We start from the raw sequence: 14,723 nt of genomic DNA, 5'->3' as shown, positions 1-14,723 counted from the left end.
CTCCTTTCTGGTCATGTATCCGCCCCCCCCCCCCCGCCCCGCCATGAAGGACTTCTTAGCAGGAGAACGAGAATGTTCTAAATGGGGGACTGAGAGGTGAGCACCAATTCTCACATTTTCTGAGTCCTGCAAAATGTTTTCTTTGGTTTTAACGTGGGTATGTGGCCCATTCTGCAAATAATAAAGGTGACTCACCTGTCCTGTGATAAAGGCACTCCAAGGAAACCTGCAGGTGCCCCATCCCACTCCTGGTGGGTGATCAGAGAGGCCAAGGGGCCCCAGGGCGGCCTGCCCAGATCACAGGGTGGTCCTGGGGCACCGAGGGGTGCAGACGAGGTTCTGCAGGGCGCCAGGGGCTGGGAAGTGCAGTACTCTCTCCCATGGCTCCATTTCGAAGCCTCATTTTTAGTTTTGTTATTTCTTTCGTTTTACTTTTCATCAAGAGACAGTCAAACATCCCGTAGAAGAGGGTAACAAACCTCCAGGTACTTCTCATCGAGCCTCAACAATTACCAACTCATCGCCCCTATTGTTTCAACTGACTCCCCACCCCCAACTCCACCCCCGTCGTAAACTATAAGGACTCTTAAAAAGCACATATACCATTATCACTCCTAAAATCTTGAGACCTCGCTTTGAGGGTGTCTCAGAACCTTTCGGGTAGACCGATGGTCCCCAAGCCCGGGGATGGGGAGCCCCGCGCTCACCCAGGAAGCCCGGGACGGAGATTGGGTCCCTCTTCTTCCCCGTGGTCTGCCAGTACCTGCTCCGATTGGCCGGGCGCGGGGCCGTCCGTGGGCTGCACCGACCACAGAGGGAGGGACGAGACCGCCCAGTACAGCCCGGTGCGGCGGACTGGGGCCCGCGCGTCCCTCCTCTCCGGCGTGAGCGAACCTCCCCCGGGTAGGGGCGCAGAACCCTATGGCGACGGGCTGGGGCGGGGGCAGCCCGGGCGCCAGCGCCGCGCCCTGGTCCGGCTCCGAGCGGGCGGGCTGCGCCGGGAGTCTCCGCCGCCGCCGCCGCGCGAGCTCCCCCCAGTCCGGCTCCACGCCGCCCGCCCCGTCTGCGCGGAGCCTCAGGCCCGCGGGCGGACCAGCCATGGGCGCCCGCCCGCGCGGAGCCCGCGTCGCCAGGCTCTCGCCACTCCGGGCGCCGCCGCTGCTGCTTCTGCTGCTGCTGCTGCTGCCAGGTACGGGCGCGCGGCGAGGGGCGCGGAGGGAGGGCGCCCTGCCCGAGCGGGGACGCGGGGTCCGGAGGGGCTGCGGCCGGGAGCGCAGCGCGCGGAAGCGCGGAGAAAGGCGCGGTGGCCGGGGACTCGGGCCCCGCGTGGACGGGCTCCGGCCCGGCGGCGTGTTGGGTTGGGGGGGTGCGCGTTTCCACATCGGCTCCTGGGTCCTTGAAAGTCATTTGGGCGCTGCTGGGAGGACCCGCACGGAGGCCCTTCCTTCTCCCGCCCAGAGTTACGGATTCGAGTCCCGGCCCTGCCCGTCGTCCTGCTCCGCGTACTGGGTGCCGGACTGGCGCGCCCAGGCCGCGGGTTCCACTGTCTGCATCCCACCCACCTCCTCGTTTCGCGAATAGATGGGGAAGCTGAGGCCAGAGAGGGCTAAAGACTTGACCAAGACCACCTGGGCAGAGGAGAATCGTTTCAGGGCACCAGCCTCTCCTCCCTGTCCTCGCCTCTCCGCCCTTCTCGTCGGTTGCTTTGAGATCCTTAGCAGCAGTACGCGCCTCCCTGCCTTCTGCTGGGTCCCTAAAGGAACTCATTAGGGTGAAGCTGGCCCTGACCTGCCACCGAAAAGCCTTTCGAGTGGCCTGGGAGGACTGGTAGATTTCAAGGGGCGAGGAATTTGGCAGGACTGCAGGCGACCCCTGCAGCTCGGCGGGTAATTGGTTGGGAGAGCGCTGCTTTTGCCCCCTCGGTGCTGAGACCCCCACTCCCCAGAGCTCTGCGCACTCCGCACGGAGCTCCTGCCTGTGGCCCCTCCTTTATTTCGGGGGAGGTGGGGAGCCAAGATCCTTGGAGAAGTTGCGTTGGACTTCACCAAGGATTCCCCTCACCTGCTCCCCCGATTGTCCCCAGATATGTAAATGGGAAGCAGCAGACAGCTGACTCAAGATGCCTGGGGTGTGGCTTGTAAACAGAGCGTCCCCAAGGGTTTCAGAGAGGGAAGGGTCTTTGATCAGGTTGTGAAGCAGGAACCATGGGTCACATTCTGAGATCATGGGAGCCAGGTAGGCACCTGCTTCTAAGATGGTTGGTACCCAAACCAATACAGGGTCCTGGGTGGGAAGAAAGAGAGCCCCAGTCCTGCGCTGCAGTCTCCCTCTGGCCCTGGTGACCCCTGCCCTGGGAGGGGACCCGTCATCTCTCCATTGTGGAAACAGTGAGGGGCTGTACTTAGGCAGACTACATTTGCATCACAGCACTGCCCTGTAGTAACAAAGAAGGTGAGGACAGTCCTTGAGCTCTTACCCTATGCCGGCACTGAGCTAAGCACTTCACCCCTAAGAACCTTCCGTGGGAGATTTATGATCATTATTTTTACAGATGAAGAAACTGAGGTTCAGAGACGTTAAGCCACTTGCCTGCACTCACATAGCCCAAAGCAGTTTGTCAGGATCTGCACCAGATCTATACAAATTCAGAGCCCAGACTTGTAACCATTATGCTTCTCAATGAATGTGTGTGACCTGATGGAATTCGTATCTCTCTCGGGCCTCAGTTTCCCAGTCTGTAACTAGTCCAAAAGTCTGGAGTTCCAGAGAGTACCCCCAGCAGGTGGCTAGGAGGCTATAGGTGGGTGGTGTCCCTGGTGGGGAGAAGTGACAACTTCCCCCAGGATCTGATGGGGCTACTTCCCTCAGTGGCCAGCACCTCTGATGCCGAGCATCGTCTGTTCGAGCGGCTGTTCGAAGATTACAATGAGATCATCCGGCCAGTGGCCAATGTATCTGACCCGGTCATTATCCAGTTTGAGGTGTCCATGTCTCAGCTGGTGAAGGTGGTGAGTGCCAGAGCCACAAGCTGTGGCCAGGGGGTATGGAACTTCTGGAAGAGCCTTTCCCAGAACCAGCCTTGTTTTTGTAATTCACCATCTACCTTAATCTCTCTCTCTAGGATGAAGTAAACCAGATCATGGAGACAAACCTGTGGCTCAAGCAAGTAAGTGACCAGACCCTGTGCACTGCTGCCCCCTGGTGGTGACTGCTTTCTTTGCTGTCAGTGAACCAAGGGCCAAAGCCCCCACTTCACTCCTGTGATTGGGGTTCACTGACTGACTGATGTCTCTTCCTGGGCTTGGGGTCACATACATTGCTCTATACCCACTCTCCTTGAAAGGAGTGCAGGGCCTAGCCCCTCAAGTCCCAGCTGACAGGCCGTAGCCTGGAAAGAGAGACCTTCTCTATGCTCACACAAAATGAGGCAGACCTGGGCCTAGAGCCCTGGCCCCTGAATCTAGGGTGGTGCGTGAGATACCTCTTGCCCTTCCTCTTGCTAAAAACTCATCCTTAAGTCAGAATCAGATGCTGTTGCTACTGTTGGTCAGGTGGGAGCAAGGGTTCTGAATTCTCTTCAAATTGAGGCCAAAGAAGTTGGCTTCCAGGCGTCCTGCCCAGGGAGGCTTTGTGCAGATGTGGACAGATAATCCTTGGCCTGAGGGTGATCGTCCCAGCAGCCCAGCCAATTGAGTGCTCAGCTCCTGCAACCTTCCTCCCCAGGAGGCTGGAAGTCAGATGGGCGCTGTGCCCACTCGGCGCTCTGTGGCACACGTTCCCTCTGGCCACCGCCTCACCTCTCTCCCCCAGGTGCTCAGAACTCCCAGCCTCTGCACCCAGACACTTCTTGGGCCCTGGTGGGATCACAGCTTCTTCCCCCAAACCCTTCAGAGACCAACCCTGCCTATGCTGGAGGTGGAAGTGGGTTCTGTGCCATCATTAGTGCTCTGCTTTGGGAGCTTAATGGCATTTCTGAGCATTTCAGGGACGTCAGCAGCTAGAGCTTAAGGCAGGGACCTGGACCTGGCACTGGAATTGTCTGGACAAAGCCCTAGTGGTCCTCATTGAGTGATAAGGGCTGCGCTTGCCCATGGTCATGGAGCAGTGGACCCGGCAGCCAGGAGGCAGCCTGCACACTCAGCCCTGGGCTGTCTCCCCCACTAGCCCCACCATGAGGATCTGCGCCAATGTGGTCTGCATCCTGGAGGTGGCTCTGGGACCTGCAGCAGAGGTGGGGAGGTCACCAAGATGGCTGGTGTCAAGAGAAGTAAAACCATGCTGGTCCTTCCACTGCCTCTTTCTCCCTCCCTGCTTCTTTCTCCCAGATCTGGAATGACTACAAGCTTAAGTGGAACCCCTCTGACTACGATGGGGCAGAGTTCCTCCACGTCCCCGCACAGAAGATCTGGAAGCCAGACATTGTGCTGTATAACAAGTAAGGTGCTGGGGGGCCCCCACCCTCTCCAGGCTGTCAGCCTGGGCCTGGGTACTTGGCCCACTGCACTTTGTGAAAGCAGCCCTCCTGGGACCTTTTCCAAAAGGGCTTCGTTCATTTGGTTTATTCTGCAGGTTCTTTATTGCAGACCTGGGGTGGACCCCGGTCCTCCTGTCCTCTCCCACAAACTGGAACCTGGGGCACCCTCTCTGTTTCACTGTTTCCCTTGCTGAGGATGCAATGCCGAGTAGGTCCTCTATTTTGAGGGGCAGATACCTCCTGGTGATTTTTGTCTGGGGCTCTCGGGACAGAAGAACCCCCCCTTCCCTTGGCCGCCCCCATAGTAGCTAGTCCCACACGTGTCCTGTGCAGGGGCCGCTGACAGTGGCAGTTGGACCCCACACTCTTATCTGGTGTTCACGGGGTGCTGCATACCCTAACTTTGTTGACTTCGTGGGTGGTGTGTTTTTCCTTTTGCTATCTTGCTGCCCTATTTTTCTGAGGCACGTTGGAGAGATGAAAGAGACAGATGCCCAGTGATCTTTCTCATATGACGTATACCCGTGCCCCACTCAGCTCAGACTCTTTCCTTCTATTAAAGCGGCTCCCCGCTCACCTCAGCACCCACCTTGCCTTTCGTTTTTTTAGTCCTTTCACATGGCTCAGCAACACACTGGCTCAGAAACCTCCACCCGGGCCATCCCTTGCTGCCAGCCATCTCTTGGCACCCAGAGGGGCTAAGATCTTCATTTATTTTTCAGTCATTTATTCAGTCAACTTGGACTTACCAAGTGCCCTCTATGTGGCGGGGCTGTGCCAGACCCCGGTCCCCAGCGAGGTCTCCATCTTCTGTCTCCTGGTGGCAGAGCGAGGCTGCCGACCGTCCCCGGTAGGCAGGCAGGCCTCCTGGTCTGAACAGACACAGTGCCCAGGATCCCTGGGATACAGTAGACATGTGCACCAGCCACCAAGGTAAGCTGATCTCCAGTGTTGGGCCTCTGGGAAACACGCACTTGAGGACTCAAGTTTGACTGGTCAGGGCTCTGCCACAAACTGTCTAGAGGGCCCTGAGCAAGCAAGACCCGCTCTCTGACCTTCAGTTTCCTCCTCAGAGCAGGGTCGGTCGACGTTTTCTGTAAGGGCCAGGCAGCGAGTGTTTTGGGCTTTGTGGGCCTTCTGGTCTCGGTCACAGCTACTCAGCCCTGCCCTGGCAGTGCCAGAGCAGCCCTAGGCAACGGACCACAAACGGGGATGGCTGGGTGTTACAGTAAAAATGCATTTACAGAAACAGGGGGCAGGCCGGTGGGCCGTAGTTTGTCAACTCCTAGACGAGACCCTGGGCTCTGAAGGTCCGTTTTGTTGACTGGGACACCGTGGGGAAGGCTGTTCTGAAGGCCTCTGCCTTCCTGGGGTCCTGTCAACCCTCTGCATCGGGGCCAGCCTCCCAGCCTCCCAGGGCTCCTCGGTGCTGAGCACGACCAAGTCCACCTGGGGCCCCGTGCCCCCACCCCACTGCTCACACCTTCCTTTCTTCCTGCAGCCACGGGCCGGGAATCATCATCATGCAGAACTGAGGGCACAGCAAGAGTAAAGGAGGGCTAAGAGCATGTAAACCCCGCGGGGCCCCTTTGGGACACCCAGCCAGCTGGAGTAAAGACAGGGAGAGGATCTGGCATCAAGTCTTCACATGCAGGCTGTCCTGCTCGGCAGAAAGACGCACATGGGGGTGGGAGGGCCAGAGGCCAGCGAGGGGACAGGCACGGGACATATCCCCTTCATGCAGTCCTGTCCAGGAACAACAACGCAGGACATCCCTAAGTGATGAGGTCTGCCACTTTTTTCAGTCCCTTCAGGCAAATGCATCTGAGGGTTGTCCCCTTTGGAAGGACACGAACGCCGTCAAATGCGGAACTCCAAGAAATCAACCAGGCAAATCTAGGGAAGTGTCGAGAGTCTGCTCTGCCCTCTTGGATGCGAGACTGCATAGGGTGTTGAGCTGGTCATCAGCAGATCTCCTGTTGCACAAACACGAAGCCAGTTCTCAGAATAATGTATATCTCTGTGTATAAAGAAAGTCAGGGTGCACCTAGCTAAAAGGAAGGAAGATGGAACATGGGGAGAAAACAGGGAAGGACAGGGAAACATTAGGCAAAGGAACCTGTCATGCTGGATTTGGAAGACAAGGAATCCAAAAACACAGTTATTATTCGTTCTAATACAGAGCGGGGAGGAATGGGGAGTGGTGAACGGTAGAATCAGGGTGCAGAGACAGGGTCTGGTAACAGACCCATCTCACAGGGCTCAGTGTAATGTGTGTGATCACACCTGGGCGCCTGAGGGAGACAGTAAGCAGGCACTGACGAGGGCCACGCCATAGGGACAGCAAGTGGCAAATGTCCCCAGAGGTCGCCTAAAGACCTGGATGACCACTTTCATTCATTTCTTTAATTTCTTTAATTAAAAGAAAAAAATCTCTGGCATTTGGGAGTGTCTCAAGAAATATCAAGTCTGGAGTTACTGGGTGTGCAGTGAACCAGTGGCATACCCCGGGGGTGACGGGTGGGTCAGATTGGGGGGGGCAGGGTCCTGGGCCTCAGTGCCCCCCTTGGTAAGTGGGGCAGTGAAATGGGTGGCCTTTTGCCGCCTGTGGAGCTCTCGTACTCTGTGCTTTTACTAATAATCACTTGCCGTTTACCTGCTGGTGGTGTGGGAAGCTGGACTCGATGCCCACATGGTCATGACCTGCGTGCCACACGTCTCTTCCTTGTCTTTGCAGTGCTGTCGGGGACTTCCAGGTGGACGACAAGACCAAAGCTCTGCTCAAGTACACGGGGGAAGTGACCTGGATCCCCCCGGCCATCTTTAAGAGCTCGTGCAAAATCGACGTGACCTACTTTCCGTTTGATTACCAGAACTGCACCATGAAGTTCGGCTCCTGGTCCTACGACAAGGCCAAAATTGACCTGGTCCTCATCGGCAACTCCATGAACCTTAAGGACTACTGGGAGAGTGGCGAGTGGGCCATCATCAAGGCCCCTGGCTACACACACGACATCAAGTACAACTGCTGCGAGGAGATCTACCAGGACATCACGTACTCGCTGTACATCCGGCGCCTGCCCTTGTTTTACACCATCAACCTCATCATCCCCTGCCTGCTCATCTCCTTCCTGACCGTGCTCGTCTTCTACCTGCCCTCCGACTGCGGCGAGAAGGTGACCCTCTGCATCTCGGTCCTCCTCTCCTTGACCGTGTTCCTCCTGGTGATCACCGAGACCATCCCGTCCACCTCGCTGGTCATTCCCCTGATCGGCGAGTACCTCCTGTTCACCATGATTTTTGTAACCTTGTCCATCGTCATCACCGTCTTTGTGCTCAACGTGCACTACAGAACCCCCACCACGCACACAATGCCCACGTGGGTAAAGACCATATTCCTGAACTTGCTTCCCAGGGTCATGTTCATGACCAGGCCGGCAAGCAACAAGGGTACCACTCAGAAGCCAAGACCCTTCAATAGTGCTGAACTCTCCAACCTGAATTGCTTCAGCCGCACAGAGTCCAAGGGCTGCAAGGAAGGCTACCCCTGCCAGGACGGGATGTGCAGCTACTGCCACCACCGCAGGGTAAAAATCTCAAATTTCAGTGCCAACCTCACGAGGAGCTCCAGCGCTGAATCTGTCGATGCTGTGCTGTCCCTCTCTGCTCTTTCACCGGAAATCAAAGAAGCTATCCAAAGTGTCAAGTATATCGCAGAAAACATGAAAGCACAGAATGAAGCCAAAGAGGTAAGAATATGTCTGTTACCACACTGGTCATTCATTCATTCAACAAACATTCATTGGTTCCTTGGGGGCAAGGCTTAGGGTGGGATTAAGGAATGAAACTCCAGCATCAGTGGCTTCTATTCCTCCATTTACCAGGTATATATCCTTGTCTCAATCTGTGAGCCTTGTCTTCTCATCTGTAAAATGGGATGGTTAAAGGTGGTGAGTACGTGGTGCCCTGCATTTAGCTACTGGGTTGCCAGCAGTCACACCCAGGCCACTGGAACACCTGATGCCAAGAGAGTGGATTAGGAGGGAGGTTGGACAAGGGCATGAGGCCAGATGATCTCCAGTTAGTACTGATCAGCTGAGCTTGTTTTAAACTTTACTAATTGTGTCCCCCCCCCATTTAAGTGTCATTAACATGATACACACCTCTCAAGTGTACAGCTCAGTGAATTTTTACATTATGTGCACACTCATGTAACCATGATCCAGATAAAGATACAGAACATTTCCAGTGGCCCAGAAAGTCCCCCATCCCCCTTCCCAGTTGGTACCTCTCTTTCTCCTCAGTAACCACTGATCCCAGTTTCTTTTACATTGATTAGTTTGATCTATTCTTGTACTTCATTTCAGTGGAATCGCATAGTATAACCTCTTTCATATCTGACTTCTTTCATTCAACAAAATGTCTGAGGTTTATCCTCTTGGTTCATTTTTATTGGTGTGTAATGTTCTCCACGATGACAATACCGCCTTCTGGTGATTCATTCTACAGTTGTTAAACATTTGTTTTATTCCAGTTTGGGGCTTTTATGAATAAACCCACAATAAATATTCTTACACATGTCCTTTGGTAAATACGTACACTCATTTCTCCTGGATATATACCTAGGGGTGGAACTGCTGGATCACTGGAGAGACGTGTTTTTCACTTTAGTGGATACTGTAAGGTTTCCAAAGTGTTTGAACCTATTGACACGCCACCGCTGCTCCCCCACCCCAGCAGCGTTTGAGAGGTCCGGCTGCTGCACATCCTTGCCACACATATGAAGTGGCATTTCAGCCCTATTTCAATTAGCACGTTCCTTGTTGAGTAACGATGAGGGATTTTTTTCGTAGGCTGGCCATTTGGATGTCTTCTGTGAAATAGCTATTGAAACTCTTGCCCATGTTTTTTTTAATCAGGTGAACTTCTATTTCCTCCAAAACTTTTATGCTAGAACTAGTGATAGGTATTAATAGGGAAGTTCTACATTTATGTGTTTGGCTGCTTCACTCTGTTTACCCCCAAGGTTACCAGAATCACGTTCAATAATTTTATAAGAAGCTCTGCTTGAAAATTAATTGGCTCTGCTTTAGGTTGCTTATTAGCAAAGAGCTAATTACCAGATAATTTCAGCTCCTGATGCACTGTAGGTAATTAATGTTGCCTGGGAATGACTGGAGCCCCTTATTCAGCTGTGAATGGCACAGGAAAGTAGACGAGACAGGAGGGAGACAGGAAGAGCTGCCCGTTCTCCTCAGCCCACCCCTCTGAGCAACTGCGAGCCTGTCTTATGACTGTAAGAATGCAGAACCTCACACTGAGCCCAGAAAGTTAGCCAAAAAGTCAGGCTCTCCTTTAAATTCAGTTGAAGCAATTGTTGGACATTAAATAAATGATTACTGAGAATCTCTCATTTATAACACTAATAACTTTTGCAGATATCCTCTACCCTTTCTTTATCCAATTTTATTTTTTTTTATGGTGGGTTTTTTATGTATTTTTTAAACTTTTTTTGGGGGGGCAGGTAATTAGGTTTATTTACTTAATAATTAACAAAGGTACTAGGTACCTAGGGCCTCGTGCATGCTAAGGTACCACTGAGCTCTACCTGCCCCCACCCCCGCCCCGGTTTGGCATTCTTATGAGCCATTTCATTCTGAGGTTTCTCATCTTTAATTCTGGGGAAATCAGGTTATTTCTGTAAAAGTCTCCTCCTCCCTTCTTTTCTCTTTCCCTGAACTTCTGTTGACAGACCTGGACACTTCTGCTCCCAGCCTCTGCATCTCAGCTTTTCTCTGACGTCGCCCCCTTCTTCATTCGTTTCCTGCTGCCCCTGGGAGAGGTCCTTACCCTCCCTGTTTCTTTCCTGGGCTGTACGTTCCCCACCAGTTACCCCAGCTCTTGAGCTCTTTGTTGCCACTGGTCTGTTTTTCACACTTGTATTTCCAGTTGGTTCTTCAGTAACACTGCCTGATCCTACTTCATGTTCCAATATTTTTCTCTTATCTCTGAGAATATCATGTTTAGTTTAAATCCTTAACGTATCCACTTCGTGAATGTTCTTTCAAGTACCTAAGCTGCTGTGTTGGGAGCCTGTGAGCTCACTTTTTCTGGGGGTGTCAGCCATTCTTGCTGAACAGTGTTTGAGGGAGGGGCCCAAACCCCGGCTCCACGAGACAGAGGATGCACATTGCCATGGACCGGGCTACACCACCCTTCAGGGGTGCTTCCTCCCCTCCAGGTGACCTTGTCCCTCAGGGGACTTCTCTCAACCTCCCACCTGGCTCTGATCTCCTCCGAGTCCCTCTCACTCACCCGAAGTTGTTCATCTCTGATGTGGGGCGGTCAGTGGGCACCTTCTCTGCCCTGCTCTTCACCTCAGCTGGGCTCAGCTTTGCTCACAGGTTCCCCGCCTGCTTCTCTGCACTGGGAGGGGCAGGCTGGGAAGAGGCCAGTGTTCAGGGAGGAAAAAGCACAACTGCAAAGCTCCCCCCAGCCCTTCCCTCTGCTGAGACACTCACCAGGCCACCCCTGCCCAGCTTCTGAAAGTCTTTAAATCACAGTCCCCTCTGGTTCCTGGGGCATCTCCAGGGCTGGGCTGCGAGAGGGAGCCAGGAGCTTGGGCACGTTCACCATTTTGCCTAATACTCATCTACCTGCTAACGTATCACAGGCTCCCAAGTTTCCAGAGAATGGCCAATATCACGGTGCCTTAAAGACCCAGAGTTAGACAAAAAAATTAACTTCCACAGCTCCGTTGGCAGCACTGTTCATATCCATGCGTAAGATGCAACTCCTGTCTTTCGTCACCAAGCTGAACAATGTGAACTGCTGTCAGAGCAAGATTTATCCTTGGGTAATGGGCATTTTTTAAGTCAGCATTAATATCCATGGGTATTACTCACTAAGGACCCCGTGCCAGGCACCCTGTTTCATTTAATCCTCATAACAACTCTGAGGCAGGTGCTGTTCTTACTCCGGTTTTTACGGATGAGGAAATGCAGGCTGAGAGGTCACATCGTTTACCCAGATTCTCACATCTAAGAAGGAGCAGAGCTGCGATGGTAACAAGCCTGGGTGGTTTTCCGCCCCACTGCCTCCCAGAGCCTTAGGAGGTTTAGCCGGTAACAGGTCGGGAGGAATCACAGGGTCTATTATATATTCAAAGCTTTTACAAACCAAAGTCTTAGGAATTCAAGTAAAGTGACTTGTGGCAAAGAAGGCATTAGAATTCTAATCCGTTGATTTCTCCGTGTCATCCAGAGGACACATTTACTCAAGCTCGTAATGGTGAAATAAAATCCTTGTCTCCCAGCCCCATCTCAGTGCACTTAATTAAATTACTAAATCACATGCTGCCTCTTTTTTCTTATGCGATTATTTCTTCAAAATCGGATGATTCGTGGATTCTTTTTTTCTCAATTCAATTATGGTTTCCTTGCTTTCTGAGTTGTCTAGGAGTATAATTAACATACAATTCTTCTAACTATTTCAGGCCTAATTGAAGCTGTATTATATACAATTAGCCTTGCCCTTTCTTCCATCTTTTACTTTGTTGGGCTGTATTAGCTATTCCAACAAAGGCCCCGAATCCTCCCACAAAGGCCTAAGCCCAGGAACTGATTCTAACTAACTTTATAAACTGAAATTCCATTTGGGGGAAACAATGGTTTATGTATATATTTAAAAGTTTCTGTAAAACACTTCTTTTGTTAAATTTATACCTAAATATTCATACTATTGTAAACAGAATTTTCTTAATTTCATTTCAGATTATAAGTGTATAGAAATGCAATTGATTTTTGTATATTGACCTTGTACCCTGCAACCTTGCTGAACTTATTAACTCTAATAGATTTTTGGGGGCTGTGTGTATATATTTCATAGGATTTCCTATATACAAGATCATGTTATCTATAGATTAAAGATGGAATTTTTTTTAGAAAAAAGTAAAGCTGATTTAAAATACACTTACTATGATATTTTAGACCTGTTTCCCTAGTGCACAAAGAGAAACTTGAGAATGGTAGATTTCCTCAGATTACATCAATTAGAGGAAAGAAGTTTTCTTGCAGATTGGTGGCAGAATGGCTTCTCCTACTGAAACACATAAACATTTAGTATTGAGAATGTGTTCACTCTGCCTTTTCCTTCCTGCTTAATTTGTCCCTCTTTCATGATTTTTGTTTTTGCTTTTCAGATTCAAGACGACTGGAAGTATGTTGCCATGGTGATCGATCGTATTTTCCTGTGGGTTTTCATCCTGGTGTGCATTTTAGGGACAGCAGGGTTGTTTCTGCAGCCCTTGATGGCCAGAGATGATGCATGAGCACTAAACTCCGTGTCTGCCTGAGGTTATTTAGGTGTGTGTTGGGGCTCAGTCTTTGAAGTTTATTTTTTATCGTGGTAAAATACACTTAGAGCATAAAATACATCACCTTCACCATGTTTAAGTGCACAGTTGAGTGGTATTAAACACGTTCACACTGTAGTGCAGCCTTCACCATCATCCATCCCTGTAACTCTTTTCATCTTGTAAAACTGAAACTCTAGACCCATGAAACTAACTCCCTGTTCTCCACCGCCCCCTCCCCCCGCCACCACCATCAGACATTCTGTCTTCATGACTTTGACTGTTCTAAGTACCTCATGTAAGTGGAATCATACAGTATTTGTCTTTCGGACTGGCCTATTTTACTTCACATATTCTCAAGGTTCATCCATGTTGTAGCAAATTGCAGAACTTCCTTACTTTTTAAGGCTGAATAATATTCCATTGTAAGTATATACATTTTGCTCATCCATTCATCTGTTGTTGTTGGACACCTGGGTTGCTCAGATGTTCTGGCTGTTGTGACTATTGCTACTGCGTACATGAGTGTACAGATCTCTCTTCAATAATCGGATTTCAGTTCTTTTGGATATATATACCCACAAATGGAATTGCTTGGTTATAAGGCAATTCTATTTTTAACTTTTTAAGGAAGCATCATACTGTTTTCCACCACAGCTGTACCATTTTACATTCCCACCAACAATGCCCAGGATTCCAGTTTCTCCACATCCTCATCAATACCTGTTTTCTGTTTTTTTGAAAAAAGCAATCCTATTGGTTGTGAAGTGGTAGCTCATTGTAGTTTTGATTTGCATTTCTCTAATGATTTGTGATTTTGAGCATTTTTTCACGTGCTTATTGGCCATTTGTATACCTTCTTTGGAGAAATGTCTGTTCAAGATCTTTGCCCATTTTTTAATCAGGTGTTTTGTTTGTTAAGTTTTAGGAGTTCTGTGTTTATTCTAGATATTAATCCCTTAACAGATATATGATTTGCAAATATTTTCTTCCATTCTGTAGGTTGCCTTTTTACTGTTGATGGTGTCTTTTGATGCACAAAATTTTTTAATTTTTATGAAGTCTAACTTGTCTTTTTTTTCCTTTTTACCTGTGCTTTTTGTGTCATATCCAAGAAATCGCTGCCAAATCCAGTGTCATAAAGCATTTGTCCTGTTTTCTTCTAAGAGTTTTATTGTTTTAGGTTTTATGTTTAAGCTCTTTCATAATAGTAACACACTTTATATCATCAAGCTGCTGGCTATGTTTTTGTCATTTCAAGGTTTATTATCCAGTTGTCTTGATTTTTGTAAAAAAAAAAAGATTCATGCAAGAAAAATGTCAAGAGTATTATGTAAACAAACATTTAACCAGCCTTTTGGGTAAGGGTAAGAAATGTCAAAATATAATTCTTCTACAGTGAGCAGTAGCATGCTGTGCTGTGGATCATGTAAAAATGGGCTAAATATGAAAACTTTTTCTTTTATTTAGTGGTCGAGACAATTGAAGGGAAAAAACTTGCTGTTCAGAGATGTGAAAAACCATTTGGTTCAGTAACACAACAGATCTCCCAATGGTTTTCTTACTTAGCCCATTATCTTGTTTTATACTATTTCAGCAAGACCTCACTACTGTCTTGCTGCACGTGAAGTTACCATGCACTTCTTATTGTTTTAAACTGTTTTTCAACAGTCGAAGGACCATGCCTCTACTGCAGAGGGCATCGATTATTTCATAATTTTGAATCATACTATGAGAAATTATGCCTAGTCATAACATTCATTGTCAAGGAACCTTTAGAACAGGGTTTCTCAACCTTAGCACTAGTAACACTCTGGGCTGGATCATCCTTTGCTGGTGGCAGGGTTGTGGAGTGGGGGTCTGTCCTGTACATCATAGGCTTTTTAGTAGCACCCT

The 14,723-nt window shown here is 50.0% G+C and overlaps 1 protein-coding gene across 1 annotated transcript; it reads left to right on the top strand.

Moving 5' to 3' along the window:
• Nucleotides 1–854: 854 nt before the first annotated feature.
• CHRNA3 (cholinergic receptor nicotinic alpha 3 subunit) lies at nt 855–14,393 on the top strand. Its single transcript, XM_072950925.1, has 6 exons — nt 855–1,189; nt 2,869–3,008; nt 3,122–3,166; nt 4,326–4,435; nt 7,212–8,223; nt 12,675–14,393. The coding sequence occupies exons 1-6, from the start codon at nt 922–924 to the stop codon at nt 12,801–12,803; spliced, it is 1,704 nt and encodes a 567-aa protein (XP_072807026.1). The 5' UTR covers nt 855–921; the 3' UTR covers nt 12,804–14,393.
• Nucleotides 14,394–14,723: the final 330 nt, after the last annotated feature.

This window comes from Vicugna pacos, chromosome 27, assembly GCF_048564905.1.
Source record: "Vicugna pacos chromosome 27, VicPac4, whole genome shotgun sequence".
Classification (NCBI taxonomy): domain Eukaryota; kingdom Metazoa; phylum Chordata; class Mammalia; order Artiodactyla; family Camelidae; genus Vicugna; species Vicugna pacos.
This window is presented reverse-complemented; position numbering and strand designations above follow the sequence as displayed.